Source organism: Electrophorus electricus, chromosome 1, assembly GCF_041902795.1.
Source record: "Electrophorus electricus isolate QZ-2024a chromosome 1, ASM4190279v1, whole genome shotgun sequence".
Classification (NCBI taxonomy): domain Eukaryota; kingdom Metazoa; phylum Chordata; class Actinopteri; order Gymnotiformes; family Gymnotidae; genus Electrophorus; species Electrophorus electricus.
Window position 1 is genome coordinate 34,587,764 of NC_137497.1, and position 14,095 is coordinate 34,601,858.

At 49.2% G+C, this 14,095-nt stretch overlaps 2 protein-coding genes across 8 annotated transcripts in view; one reads left to right on the forward strand and one right to left on the reverse strand.

Moving 5' to 3' along the window:
* Positions 1–127: 127 nt before the first annotated feature.
* Positions 128–5,292, reverse strand: pcyt1ba (phosphate cytidylyltransferase 1B, choline a). Of its 4 annotated transcripts, none has more exons than XM_035526701.2 (8): positions 5,007–5,292; positions 3,517–3,616; positions 2,983–3,096; positions 2,747–2,898; positions 2,470–2,548; positions 2,226–2,368; positions 1,619–1,807; positions 128–1,264 (listed from the first exon to the last, which is right to left on the reverse strand). In XM_035526701.2, exons 1-8 carry the CDS (start codon positions 5,043–5,045, stop codon positions 1,052–1,054), a joined length of 1,029 nt encoding a protein of 342 aa, XP_035382594.1. In that variant the 5' UTR covers positions 5,046–5,292; the 3' UTR covers positions 128–1,051. The 4 variants fall into 4 exon arrangements, with proteins under 4 accessions (XP_035382594.1, XP_035382595.1, XP_081573044.1 ...); XM_035526702.2 differs by having other exon boundaries at positions 2,226–2,341; positions 2,983–3,099; XM_081716918.1 differs by having other exon boundaries at positions 128–1,261; positions 2,983–3,099.
* A 95-nt stretch (positions 5,293–5,387) lies between these two features.
* Positions 5,388–14,095, forward strand: part of pola1 (polymerase (DNA directed), alpha 1) — a 39,434-nt gene continuing 30,726 nt past the window's right edge. For 2 of the 4 annotated variants that reach the window (XM_081716882.1, XM_081716891.1), the window contains exons 1-26: positions 5,994–6,135; positions 6,294–6,511; positions 6,584–6,680; positions 6,869–6,949; positions 7,044–7,165; positions 7,290–7,352; positions 7,466–7,567; positions 7,728–7,866; positions 7,989–8,136; positions 8,222–8,394; positions 8,569–8,681; positions 8,818–8,931; positions 9,027–9,101; positions 9,215–9,353; positions 9,652–9,806; positions 9,906–9,990; positions 10,148–10,209; positions 10,309–10,398; positions 10,501–10,617; positions 10,697–10,872; positions 11,653–11,782; positions 12,088–12,207; positions 12,361–12,454; positions 12,525–12,649; positions 12,734–12,883; positions 12,988–13,110. In XM_081716882.1, the coding sequence (XP_081573008.1) occupies positions 6,087–6,135; positions 6,294–6,511; positions 6,584–6,680; positions 6,869–6,949; positions 7,044–7,165; positions 7,290–7,352; positions 7,466–7,567; positions 7,728–7,866; positions 7,989–8,136; positions 8,222–8,394; positions 8,569–8,681; positions 8,818–8,931; positions 9,027–9,101; positions 9,215–9,353; positions 9,652–9,806; positions 9,906–9,990; positions 10,148–10,209; positions 10,309–10,398; positions 10,501–10,617; positions 10,697–10,872; positions 11,653–11,782; positions 12,088–12,207; positions 12,361–12,454; positions 12,525–12,649; positions 12,734–12,883; positions 12,988–13,110 (3,060 nt within the window). In that variant the 5' untranslated portion in view covers positions 5,994–6,086. Of the gene's footprint in view, positions 5,478–5,993; positions 6,136–6,293; positions 6,512–6,583; positions 6,681–6,868; positions 6,950–7,043; positions 7,166–7,289; positions 7,353–7,465; positions 7,568–7,727; positions 7,867–7,988; positions 8,137–8,221; positions 8,395–8,568; positions 8,682–8,817; positions 8,932–9,026; positions 9,102–9,214; positions 9,354–9,651; positions 9,807–9,905; positions 9,991–10,147; positions 10,210–10,308; positions 10,399–10,500; positions 10,618–10,696; positions 10,873–11,652; positions 11,783–12,087; positions 12,208–12,360; positions 12,455–12,524; positions 12,650–12,733; positions 12,884–12,987; positions 13,111–14,095 lie in introns of those variants that run through there. The other 2 variants (XM_081716893.1, XM_035526698.2) reach the window with 2 other exon arrangements.

A 14,095-nucleotide genomic window follows, 5' to 3' on the forward strand; every position in this document is an offset into this window, starting at 1 on the left:
TCATTCTTATCCCAATCTAAATTCAATAAAACAAAAAAACCCCACCCACATTCCTGAGTGATGTTTTCTGATCATTCTGATTTTTTTTATTTTTTATCTTAATATTCAGTTCATCCAGACTCCGGCATGTTCTCTGTGATATATACTTTATTTACATTTAGAAGCCAGAAGTAGAAAATAATATACCAACAAAAGGACACATTAAAAGGTTTGTACAGAGTGCAAGCTTACATAGAGTGCATGCCCTATGACATCTCTAGGGGAGCGTTGCATGAGCGTTTGGTATGGGGTACGGCGCTGGGGAGTGGATAGCGATTCTAACGGTTCTGTGTTTACAGGGAAAGTGCTGGCATTCATACAGAGGTGACATCCTTAGCTTCCCCTGCCCTGTCAGAGGATAGCAAATGTGTGACCTGGAAGTTCCGAAAGTCCCATGAGCAAATTGAACAACCAACAATTAAATTCCTGCAGAGGCCTGATTACATAATCAGTTTGATTACTACTTGCCACAGATGTCAAAAATGTCATTTTGATACCGAGCAGGAAGGAAGAACATTGACAGAACACTTGAGAACTGATCAATGTATATAGTAAAGCAAAAACACCTGTTAATAGTTCCCCATTCGACAAATTTGTTAGTGACACACTTAGATGACCAGGGTTGTGACAGATGTGGCTGTCAAGACTTATAGCTTCCAGAGTTCCTTTAATATGCAAAAAAAAAAAAAAAAATCTCCAGCCCAAAGGTGGACAAACAAGGATGTACAGTACATTACAAGGAGAGTCCAACCTGAGCACGAGGACAAATCAGCTGGATAGTCCATGCCCTCTTTTAACCCCATCCTCTTAAATTTGCTCTCTCTTAAGGAGAAGAGGTCAGCAATGGCTTTCATATGTACTCTATGTAACTGGTAAAGCACATCAGGACTGTTTGTCCTGTATTGCATCAGTATACATATGTAATTCCCATGGAGATAATTGTGTGAACTGGTCATCACTGCCGACGTGTACACAGGTAAAGAAGGGAGGGGGTGGGGGGGTGGGCTGCCTCTCACTTCTCATCCTCATCGCCCTCACTCATGCTACTGATGGAGGCGGAGGCACCCTTTGGCGAGGAGGGTGGTGATGATCTCGGTACCGCCCAGCGGGAAGGAGGAGATGGAGAGCGGGACGGAGACAGCTCCCGAGGGGGGCTGCTACAGGGCGAGCCACGGGGCGAGAAAGCCTGGATCATACGGCCACTCCGCTCCTGAAACATCTGCTTCTGAGAGGGAGAGGGGGAGGGGAGGGGAGCAAGCATGATAGACAGCCCAGGGAGTCCCTCAAGCTTGGGGGACCACTGCTGTGTACACAATATCATCAGATTACGGTTTTGTTCTGTTCGTTTAACATGGGTCAGATCACGCTTCCCCATATGTTAAATAATATTCTTTTACACATTATTCTTTGTTCTAAGAATAAAAATATTGACGCCTCCGTGCAGTAATTTTTGTTGAAAGAAGTGCAGTATTGTAGCATTACAGTGGTACAGTAATGTACAGCATCCTAGCTTGGGTAAATGGAGAACAATGAAGGGCTTAGGCCTCCCCTGCACCTTCTGACTAATGGCAGGACTCACCCATGTCCCGTCAGGGCCGAAGAGCTCCAGGAAGTTGCCGATGAACTCGCGGGACTTCTCCTCCCACTTCTGGATGAGGTCGTGGCTCTTCTCTTCCACCCGGTACACAAAGTGCTTGGACTTCTCCTCCACCGTTCGCACCTTTTCCTTCATTCTGTCCACCTGGTTCTGCAAGCGGTATTTCTTCTCCTGGCAAGGTCATTGGCAAGCATGGCTCTAGTCAGCAGTTGGACCGAGGGCAGCTAGGAGCAATTCACCCTACTGTCCAGAGGCCGCTAGTTCAGAGCGATGGCCCGCTTTCCCTGTCTCGATCACTGCGAGGCTAGCCAATCACACGAGTCTGTTAGATCACATATACAGGAATGGGCAGGTAACGCACTCCTCGAACTGCGTTCTGCTGTCCAATGACACTGAGCAGCAGTTCAAATGCAGTGACAGGCTTCATGTGTCTCAGAGGAAACACGTTAGCTCAGAAGCTCTCAGGCTGATAGCTATTAGGCAGTAGAAGGAGAGCTAATTTGCGGGTTGGGATTAGTGACAAATTGAGAAGGAAATAAAAAGACGAACATTAAAAGAGGGATCTATTTGTCAGCACTGGTATATTTACATTGATATAGCTGACATTCAGCTCCTTGGCTGTGTATCCCCTCTGGAGATTGCGTCTGGCGTAGACGTCGTAGTCCCTCACTATACGAGTGATGAGGTCGGACGTCGAAATCCCCTCTGTCCTTTGAGTGGGCACAAACATACCTGAGACACTCACATGTGTTAGATCAGGCTCGACACACACGCACATGCACACACATGCACAAACACCTACACGTCAACTTTAGAGAGTTCTTTCCCCTCACCTGCATCCTTAATATGCTTGTACACATCCTCAGATCCTGCCGAGGAGTATGGGATATCGTCATGAGCCACAAAGTCAATCTGAGGAAATTTGAAGCCATGAATGCACAAGTTCAAGAGGGAAACGTCAAAGACGTGATGCGAAAAATGCAAAAGACGCACCAGCCAGCCAGACCTTAGCCTACTTTACGGCATGAAGTGTAGCAGAAGGGACCCTAGCGCTAGTTCGAAGCGGAGGAGGTTTGTGTCAGCAGATCATTTTGAACCGTTCCAACTGACCTTGTGTTTCTCCAGGAACTCCTGAGAGAGAGTCCAGGGTGCGTCACGCACCACCTCGTCCACGTAGCGGCAGTGGCGCAGGGCTTCATAGCGCTCCTCTTCCGTCATGACCGTGAAGCCCTTGTACTTGTGGGTGAGCTCGTCGCTGCACACTATGCACACAAATACAAAGCCCAATTTTACAGGCAGGTTTGGATGGAGCGCGGAAAATGACGGGGTACGTTGGGAGCACATACCTCCAACAATAAGGTAGGTGTTGGGGAAGAGGTTCTTGGCTTGCATCAAAGCGCGAGCATGGCCCGAGTGGAAAAGATCAAAGATCCCGTCAGCATAGACACGCACAGGCCTGTCTACTGTGGACAAAAGAATGAAAGTTTTTTTTAAAAGTGGAAACAAAAAGTGTATCATGTTTCTTTTTTTTTTTTTTAATATACTTCCACATGCTATCCACATCTATAACAGTCTTTCCAGTCTCTTTTTGCTTCGTTAAAATTCTTACTAAACACTCGACAGACCCCTGGTGTGTCCCTGTGGTGTGGAGCCTGTTTCAACAGTCCTGCCTGGAAAACCTGGGTCAGGGAGACCCTGTGCCAATGAGCGCCGCCTCCCCCTGCCCCAGAGGCGGCCGGAGCTCGCCTGGAATCTGCATATGCCTGACTTTGAGTGACCTTAAGAGCTGATCCAGCTCACTGAAGGGAAAGAAGGAGATATGGCTGGACAGGGTGAGGAAGAGGAGGATGCAAGGCGAAGATGAGGAAGTGCCGACCGACCAGGGGTGCCGAGCCGGGCCTGTTCCACAGTCAGTTTCTCATGGGGCGCTCGACACTCGCAGCTCGTCTCCTTGGCGAATATAGCAGGCTGTGTGAGTCTCTAAAGGGGTAACAGGAATGAACGAGACAAATGTGTGAGAAGAAAGGTAACTCAAAGCTCCCAGCTCAATCACTAATCAGCTGCTTTTTTACATGATTTCCACTTTTTCTTCTATGCCAAACATTACTACATGTACTGTCAGAACAGACCATATCGGGCTTAGTCTGTGATCACGGAGTAAGCTGTGAATTTGACCACAACCTTCCTTTTGTTACTGGAAGGTCCTCTGGGGTGGGAGTGCTTTAGTGTGTGGGTTAAAAGCACCTTGAAAGGTTAAACCAGCCCCCCCTTTACCCCTTCCATACTGCATTAACCTCCTCTTAAATACCCTTCCTGTGCATAAGCTAATGGGAATTACTTCCCACTATATTGATTGGCCAGGGTATCTCCATGCTGTGGATTGATCCTCTTGCTAACAGGTTCTCTGTGGGAAGCAGCGTCTGACGACAGACCATTCCAGGCCACAGCAGAACAAGGCAAGAGAAAGACCCATGCATACGATGAGACCGGGATGCTCAGACAAACCGATCCCTAACTGCCAGGCAAGTTCCAGGGATGAGAAACAGGGACCGTAAACAGTGAGCGGAGGACGGCAGAGATGCCACAGTGAAGTGGGATGAGAGCAACAGAGAGATGTCTCTGCAGTAAAACACACAGTGCCTGTTAACAAAGAGAGCATCCAAACAGCTCCGCTTCAAACGGACATCGCCTTTGTGTCCCTGCACACAAAGAGCAGATTAAATAAAATGGCTAAATGTCTTCTGAATTCTGCTCTCAGCAGGAAGCTCACTTGATGGCGACCATCTATTTACTTGGTGCCGTCTGAAGTGAAACATGCACGGTTGCATCATCTGATTCCACTTTCCCAGTACTTTCATGTGATTAATAGTAGTAATGTCTTCTGAGGTAAATCACCATGATACCAATGACGCTGCAAAAAGCGTCAACAGATGAATCCTGTGTCCCCATAACAACAGGGAAACAGGGCTTAAAGGACGTTAAGGACCATTCCCAGAATCCTGCGCAAGGTGAGGGGGAGGAGCTACAGATAAACAGTCAGGCAATCTGCAGAGTGAAGAAAGCAAAACGGTGGCTGCCTAAAACGCCACTGTATTGCAACTCTGGCACTGAATGACAATTGGCACATGCACAGATCAAAGAGGCTGCAGGCAACAGCCGTGGCTCGTCCGGGCACAATGCTACTTCCGCCACACCACTGCACATCGAGTGACTCTTTTTCTGCTGGAGTCTGACCTACGTCTAGAAAATAACCAACCCCTCTGCCAGCGACACCGAAGACAAAGAGTAAGAGACTGCCGATATGCCTCTCCCTGCCTCCTCCCCCTGTCCACAGACACACTGACACAGCACATGGCCGAGGCTCTCTCACCGTGCGAGGCTGGGGGCATGTGTGTTCCAGCTCCTCCATTTTCGCCAGGGGCTCCAGAGATAAAGGGCAGGGGGTCCTCCTTTCTCTTACTCAGCATCAGTTGTAAGCCGCCGTTTTTCTCCACCCTTAGCTGTTACTGAACCTGCTCCGCGTTGCCGTCCTCCTGTGAGCCAAAGCCTTGCTCCCGCCCACACTCCTCTTCTTGCCTTCTCTGGCCCTCCCTGCTCAGCCTCCCCCCCACCCCACCTCTGGCTCAGTCTACAGAGAGGACAAGAGCCGGCAAGCTTAGCTAAGCAGCCTTTTGCCGTTTTAGAGGACCACCATCGCTCACCATCACGACAAGGAGAAAGGCTTCTGGATTGGGCGAAAATCATAGCAGGGAAGAGCCAATCAGCAGACACGGTATCTTGTCTGATTTACATAGGAGCCTGTGACTGGATGGGGAGGCTGTAGCGCCATCACTACCCATAGGTAAGTGATGACCCTCCTGTCTAAATCAGATTGTTGCATCACTATTCTAATCAGCGTTGCAATGCAGATAATTGCAACACAAGTTATCGTCACCTTGGAATTTATATATATATATATATATATATATATGCAATTCTATAGTCTAGCATTTTGACTTCCATCATCAGTCGTTAGAATAAAATTTCTACCCGAGTACTGTAACTATATAGCCTAAACATCCACGACCAAAACCTTCCATGAAATTCATGGTTACAATACCTTTCACAATAACTGATAATAAGTAGGTTGTATTTAGTTTTATTTGAGTTATGGCTTAATCTAAAATCCGCAAAGCACCTGAGCTAAAGTGTATTTGCGAAAACCTTTAATGTTTGACGTTTTTGGAAAAGAAATATCTTAATTACCCGTCTGCCAGCACTTCACGACCGCCATATGGCAGCGCATGTCAAATACAATGGTCTCGATCTAAATTCTGATTGGTCGTCCAGCCTTTGCGACATTTCCGTCGTATGAGTTTCCCCGGGAAGACGGTTTGGCGCGTAGTTTGTTGTTTTGGGTCCTTTCGCTAGTATATTTTTGCACTTAATATACCGTATATAGCTGCGCCAGATGGCTCCCGTTTCAAATCCAGAAAAAGACACAGACAGTGGAGATTACGGTGAGCATTTATAACAGGTTATGTCGAGTCCGCCGAGCTGAGTTGTAACATCTCAATGTCGTTTTCTGGCACAAGCGCGCTGCTGGGTTGCTAGCGTTAGCAACCTAGCTAACTGTTTTGGCCGGCTAATGTGTACATCGACACGCTAATGTTCGCAGTTTCTACAGTTTGTGACGGTGACGGTGATGGTGCTATAACGTGCCTCGACGCTAACCAAACCAGCTGGTGTATGCGGATTGACTTTCTCGCAGATGGCGCGGACAGCTGTGGCATTGCCGTCTCCCGCTCCAGGCGCGAGAAAAGGGAAAAGGTGGGCCGCAGGTCCGCCTTGGAGCAAATCAGAAAAGCCAAGAAGGGCGAGAAGCTCAAGTATGAGGTGAGTTAGCTGGCCTACGCGTAGGTGGTGCTCGTCTCCCCGCGAACGCTTATTAAACCGTATTCGGTGCAGGTAGAGGACATCAAAAGTGTGTATGAAGAGGTGGATGAGGATCAGTACTCAAAGATGGTACGGGAGAGGCAGGACGACGACTGGATCATTGATGACGGTGAGTTTGCCTGAGTTTTTAATTGTGTGTAGAACTGCTATATGTTACTTGTGTTTGGTTGACGAACCTCCAGTGTGTATCATTTGATGAACAATTTCAGCGAGAGGCTGTGTGTGATGACACTGTGAAAATTGTATTTTTTTTTCTACGATGTTTGTAATGGTTTTTGTACATGTCTTCTGTGTCAGATGGAACAGGCTACGTGGAGGATGGCAGAGAGATATTTGATGAAGATCTAGAGGAGGACGCGTTGGAGAAAGGCCCTAAGAGTAAGCAACAGGGGCTGCTATGAACAACAGCCATGGTTCAGTCTGTCCTAAAGTGGCCAGCAATAACAACGTGCACTGATTTTCCTTCGAACAGGCAAATCAGGTGGTAAAGGAGGGGAGTCAAAGGACAGCAAGAATGCTAAAAAAGTGGCCGTCAGTAAACCCAACAATATCAAACGCATGTTCATGAACAACAATGTCAGAAAGCCTGTGGAGGTGAGTTGCAGTAGCCTCCTGTGTTGGACATTATTAATAATGATAATGCGTTGAATCATAAATGTCGTTGCTGACATTACTCCTTGGGAGCTTCACCTCTTCTTTATTTTGTGGGTCTTTTTAGAAAGATGTGGACCTGTCAAAAGATGATCTCCTGGGAGATATCTTGCAGGACCTGCACTCTGAGGTGACTGTCTTTGAATATTTATTAATTCTTTTTTTAAGCCTTTTTGTGGGGATGATTATGGTGAGCATTGAACTGCTTTTATTGAATGCTTCCCCCCCCCCCATCTCATCTAGAAAGCGGTTGTTTTTACCCCGCCACCGGTCAAACTCTTAAAGAAAAAGAAAGCCCTGACGTCTCCCATGAACCCGTTTTCAGTCCAGCTGCGAATGTCCCAGGTGGGTTGGGTCCTTGTGTTGTCCTCCTCCATTTCCTACATCGCATGTTGTTAAAGTTCTCATAAATGAAACAAGTACTTTCTTAAAATAGCTGGTTTTTTTCCCCACTTTTCTCTATTTTCCAAGCTAACTTCTAAGATCTCCTTTCGTCCCGTTCCAGGAGCCACCCGCCGGTCCTTCGGTGAAGCCCAAGAGCACATCTGTGCAACCTCCTCCGTCTGATGTCCCGTCAAGGCCGGTACCTAAACCAGCCCCTTCTGTCCTGCAGGAAAAACCCAAGGTGGAGGAGACGGAGCAAGGTATCCAGCTTTGTCATTTGTGTGGTGGTGTTCATTAGTACCATTTATGCAATTAAATGTGCTTGATCCACTTTTCCATTCTTTAAAGGCAATGTTTTTTTTCTTTCTTTTTCTCCTTGTAGCTGTTGATCCATTGGAGTTTGATGAGATGGATTTTGATGAGCCAATGGAGCAGGAGGAAGTCGTGTCCGTTAAAGCGGAGGCTGAGCCTGAACCTGTGGCCAATGTTAAAGCAGAACCAAAAACTGAAGCCTGCAGTGAAGTGTTGCTGTGAGTCTGCTCACGCAACTTAACCTGTAGTTGAACACTAGCACATCACCAACCGTGCTGACGTTCGCTGCCCTTCCATCTGCAGATCAGGCGTGCTCGGAGCCTCCTGCTGGGAGAAGATGGAGGAGGAGCCTGAGGAAGCTCCTGTGGAGGTGCAGGTGGACTCTAGTCAGCTCCCCATGGTGGAGGGACCCAGTGGGGAAATGGTGTTCCGCTTCTACTGGCTAGACGCATTTGAGGACCAGTTCAGCCAGCCAGGTAAGGGGGGGGGAGAAACTGTGCCAAGTGACAGAGGCAGTAGCTTTTGGCTCCGGTCAAGCTAATGACCTCAGGGGCAGTTGCAGAAGTCTCTGAACACCCCCGCCCCCCCCAGGGTTTTGCTTTCGTGTGCGATATATTTGCTTATTTGATAAATGTTTATCTGGGCTGCAGGTGTGGTGTACCTGTTCGGCAAAGTGTGGATTGAGTCAGCCCAAGCCCACGTCAGCTGTTGCGTGGCTGTGAAGAACATTGAGAGAACTATGTACTTCTTACCACGAGAACATGTGAGTTCATACATGCACTGGAGAATGTTAAATAAATGTGAAGTTTTCAATCCATATAGTGTGTTTATGTGGAATACGGTGTTTTGACTTTTTTTTTTTTTTTTTTACTACTTTTTAAAAAACATTTGTTCAACAGAAAGTAAACCTGGTGACTGGTGAGGAGACGGATGTCCCTGTTGGAATGATGGACATTTACCAGGAGTTCAACAGCCTCTCGGAGAAATTCAAAATAATGAAGTTCAAATCCAAAGTGAGGGCTCCCACGCCTATACGTGAAGCGTAGCTCTGTGCTGACTCCGCAAATGTATGAAACTTGATGGTGTCGCGCTTGATGTTTTTCAACAGAAAGTGGAGAAGAATTATGCCTTTGAGATTCCCGACATTCCGACGCAATGCGAGTACCTGGAAATTCGATACTCTGTGAGTAGATGAACTTAGCCGGCTCTGGTACACGCATTTTCTCCACCCGACGTGTGACCGGAAGTACTGGATCGCCCTCTGGTTTTAAAGGTGTGTGCGTGTGGTCCTCCTAGGCTGAGATGCCCCAGCTGCCGTCAGATCTGAAGGGCTCCACCTTCTCGCACGTGTTTGGCACCAACACGTCCAGTCTGGAGCACTTCCTACTCAGCCGGAAGATCCGTGGGCCCTGCTGGCTCGATGTTAAGACCCCCCGTGAGTGATGGCGAGTGCTTTCGTACCCAGGCCACGGGAACCCCTGGTCCAGAGTTTCGCTTAATCGCAGCTCCTGTCACACCTGCACTAGCATTCAGGAACACTTGGCTGGGAGCAGGAACAGAGAATATTTGGCCAGCTCGTGGGTCTGGAAAATGCAGTTGTCTAACGCTAAATGTGTTCATTAAATGAGTTCAAATAGAAAAGCTCATCCTAGCGTAGATGCACCTGGTATCATTTGAGCAAGAGTAAAAGTCTATTTTCTGTTAAAGTTGTTTTGTTTAAAAATTAATTCCAGAGCTCAGCAACCAGCCTATGAGCTGGTGTAAGGTGGAGGCTGTGGCTCTCAAGAGTGACCTGGTGACGGTGGTGAGAGACCTGCCCCCTCCTCCGCTGGTCGTCATGTCCATCAGCCTGAAAACGGTCCAGAACCCAAAGTCCCACCACAACGAGGCAAGTGCGCGTGCCTCCCTGTTCTCATTGACGGCGTGAGAGCACCCCCCCCCTTTCAGGTCAGCGCGTGACCTGCTGTTCTTTCGCCTGTGCGTGCAGATCGTCTCGTTGGCTGCGCTCATTCACTACAAGTTTCCCCTGGACAAAGCCCCTCCGCGAGTCCCGTACCAGAACTATTTCTGCGGTGAGTCGACGTCTCTATCATGTCTTTGGACATCCGAGTTCTGCTGCAGACTTGTCTCCTCAGTGCTGCAAAACAGCACGGCCAACAGTCAGATCTGCAAACTGACCTTCGTGTCGCATCCAAATAATTGTTAATTTGTCCGCATTCCTGTTCCCAGTGGTGAGCAAGCCCAACGATTGCATCTTCCCCTATGACTTCAAGGAAGCAGTCAGGAAAAAGGTGAGGTAGCCCATCTCCGCTCGTGCGTGGTGCCAGCAGCGGGTCGGCTTCAGCGCGTCTGACGATGGGGAACTTTTTTGCCCTCTGTTGCTTCCCCAGAATGGGATGGTGGAGATCGCGGCGACCGAGCGCACGCTTCTGGGCTTCTTCTTGGCCAAGATGCACAAGGTCGACCCGGACGTTTTGGTGGTGAGGGCAAACTCATCTACGCCGTGTCACGAAGTGACAATGCGACTGTAGGTGCTCAAAAAAAAAGCTCCCTCCCCAATCCTCTAACTCCCAACCTTTCAGGGGCACGACATATTGGGCTTCGACCTCGAGGTCCTGCTGCAAAGGATCAACACATGCAAGGTTCCCTTCTGGTCCAAAATTGGGCGACTCAGACGAGCCAACATGCCCAAACTCGGGGTGAGCGCAACCCCTGCGATCTGTAGCAGCTGTACGTAGCTTTCACATATGCCACCCTGACCGACTGCCTCTCCCTCAGGGCCGCGGCGGGTTCGCGGAGAAGAGCGCCGCCTGTGGCCGTCTAGTGTGTGACGTGGAGATCTCCGCCAAGGAGCTGATCCGCTGCAGGAGCTACCACCTGACCGAGCTGGTGGCCCACATCCTGAAGGCCGACAGGGCCGTGGTGCCTCCAGAGAACATCAGGAACTTGTACAGGTCAGTGCAGAGCCTCCGACGTGACAGACACTTGAGCCACTTGGCTCCATCCGCCAATCGACTCTTCTGACGAGCTTGAAGACTGTGGCTGGGTGTCGTGAGACTTGAGTGATGGCCCATCAGCGCCTCCCCCAATTCTCCTGCTACGGCTTTACATGTCTCCTTTCAAACAGAACGACTCATTGGATAATTCACTGCTCACTGGTTCATTTGAATTCCTCTGTCAAACGGTTTGTCATTTTGTAAGTCACTGCACTTACGTTTACTGCAAGAAAGCAACTTTGTTTGTTCTGTTTTGTGAGTTTGCCATCTGGTGTTGACCAGAGGAGGATGCGTTCCCCTTCTGAGTTGCTGTTCCTCTCAGGTTACTCCCTGATGATCTTGGGGAGTTTTTCCTTACCACTGGCTTGCTTTGGCTTGCTTAGTAGGGGCCTGGACCCAGATTTTCTGTACATCTGCAAAACTACTTTGTGGCAACACATAATACAATAAGATAAAACACTCTTGCAATTTCTGTCCGGATAAATAGTGTTATAAAGAAAAAGATCTACGTCAAATACTTTGAATTGAAAAGAATTAAATAATTTCCAATTGGTTGTTTTGTGAGCTTTGTGCTGGTGATGTAAGTTAATTGTTGATGCACTGCTTTACTTTTATAGGGTTCAAAGTTCAAGGTTGTAATGTGTCCCCCTTGCAATTCTGGTGTGAGAATGTCACACTGGCCTTCAGAAAGCTATTGTGTACCTGCGACGGCATACTCTCTCTCCCTCTCTCTCTCAGTGACTCTCCTCACCTGCTCTACCTATTGGAACTCACCTGGATGGATGCCAAGCTCATCCTCCAGATCATGTGTGAGCTCAACGTGCTGCCGCTGGCACTGCAGATCACCAACATTGCAGGCAATGTCATGGTAAGCCCTGCCCCCTGTGCGTAAATGCCGTGGCAAGCCCCTCCCCCTGCAATTGTTGTGATGTAAGTGAAGCAGTGTTTGTTGAGGGTTGTTGGCCACCTGCACGTCTCAGCCCCAGGAACGTCGTATCCTGCGTGTTGAAGGTAGAGACGCCACGCTGTCGTTTAGCCTTTAGCCAGCGTTCCTTCCGGTTGCCAACAATGGGGCGGGTGGTGGGTGTTCGGAGTAGATCAGTCAGTGATCATCTAATAAAACGTAAATAAACAAAAACTCCTTCCACCCTGATGTCTCCGCTCTCTGGCCAGTCCCGCACGTTGATGGGCGGTCGCTCGGAGAGGAACGAGTACCTTCTGCTCCACGCGTTCTACGACAGGAACTACATCGTTCCAGACAAACAGTTCTTCAAAAAGCCTCAACAAGACCTGGTTGGAAGCCCTTTTTCTCCCCCGTTTTTAAAGCATTTCATCAAGTGTGTGTGGGTGAAATTAATTAATTAATTTATTTATTTTAATTTAAATTTTTTTCTGTTTTATCCTCTCCCATGTTTTAACTCCTTGCGCTGGCTGGATTGCGGCTAGGGTGAGGATGACGATGTGGACGTGGGGAAGAAGTCTGGTAAAGTGAAGAAGAAGGCGGCATACACTGGAGGACTGGTGTTGGATCCCAAAGTTGGTAGGTGTTCTGTGGGTGTGGGTGCAGGCGTGGGTGCGAGTTTTCCTGAGGGATTGTCTTCTGCCTCCAGGTTTCTACGATAAATTCATTCTGCTGCTGGACTTCAACAGCCTGTACCCCTCCATCATCCAGGAGTTCAACATCTGTTTCACCACCGTGCACAGAGAGGCCCCTGGTTCCCGCAGAAAGACAGTGGTGCGTGTGCATGTGTGTGCGTGTGTGTGCGGCGGCAGCAGCATGCGATTTGCCATGTGACCATAACTGCACACATGCTGGCAGGAGGAGGACGCCGACGAGATTCCAGAGCTTCCTGACCCCGATCTGGAGTTGGGCGTTCTTCCCAAAGAGATCCGTAAGCTGGTGGAGCGCAGGCGACAGGTCAAACAGCTGATGAAGCAGCCTGACCTGAACCCTGACCTCTACCTGCAGGTGAGCGCCTCTGTCGGCTGCACCCGCTGCTCTCTCTCTGGGTTACCGGTCCCTTTTTTTAACATTTCGGTCGAACTTTTTCCTTATGTGGTCCTGTTCCGCAGTATGACATCAGACAGAAGGCGCTGAAGCTGACTGCCAACAGCATGTACGGCTGCCTGGGCTTCTCCTTCAGCCGCTTCTATGCCAAACCGCTGGCTGCACTGGTCACTCATAAGGGTAGAGAGGTATGTACCGTTCCTTGGGGAGACACACAGACGCACGAACACAAATGGGACATGCTTCACAGCTAAGGGTTGCCATGACGTTGTGGACGTTGAAGTACTTGCATTTAACCACAAGAGGGCAGCAAAAACGCTTTTTTATCTTCCCCCTCCCCTCCCACTGCTTCTTAGCTCTTTGGCTCTGGTTCCACTCAACCTGCGGTGAGTCAAATACACATTATGTTTTGCCCCCACCTCCCCTTTGTGGATTAAATGTTAACCAGCTGGTTGACGTTCTCTTGCCCCCTTTATGCCATCAGTGGCTCGGTGGCGTAATTGGCACCCCCCCCCCCCAACTCCTTCCTCTGGAGGCGCCGCAGCCCTCTGACAGAAAGCACCGCGCAAGCGCGGCCGTTTCGATCGCCTGCTCCTCTGCGGCGACAGGGAGTCGTCCATCACGGTTCCTTCACGCTCACGCTGATCTCGCCGTGCAGGTGCCGGCCCCGCGCCTCACGTCTGGTGCCATCCTGGTGCCTCTGTCTTGCTCTTTCTGTCCACACACACACACACACACACACACACACAGCTGTCAGATTCCTGCTGCACGGATCTCGAGCCGGGCGACAGCCCATGTCGCGTCCTTCCTTTCTCCTGCTGCAGTGCAGCTCTCAGGATAAGGGCGGCCAGTCTGCTTCCACCACACTAATTACTCTAATTACTCCCATTATGATATGCTCACACTGCTGTCAGTTGGCATGCTAGGCCCCTACCCCCCACTCCACTCCCCTCTTCATAGACTGCCTGCTAAACCCCAGCCATTACAGAGTCAGGGTGATGTGCAGGTCCCCAGTAGGACCAGTCTCGTCCCCCCGTCAGCAGGGCAAGCGTAGGGTAGCCCGATAATGTCAGACAGACTGTATTGTAATTATATTTCTGCATATTGTGATCGTGAGAGATCTGGCATGCAACAACCCTCCCAAAAAGTCTGTTTAATAGCCACACATACATA

Coding starts and splice junctions, on each gene's coding strand:
- pcyt1ba (XM_035526700.2), bottom strand. CDS start 5,045: ATGGAGGAGCTGGAACACACATGCCCCCAGCCTCGCACG. Junction 1,808..2,225: donor TGAATGTCAGCTATATCAAT/GTAAATATACCA, acceptor TGACCTTGCCAG/GAGAAGAAATACCGCTTGCA. Junction 1,265..1,618: donor TCGGCCCTGACGGGACATGG/GTGAGTCCTGCC, acceptor TCTCCCTCTCAG/AAGCAGATGTTTCAGGAGCG.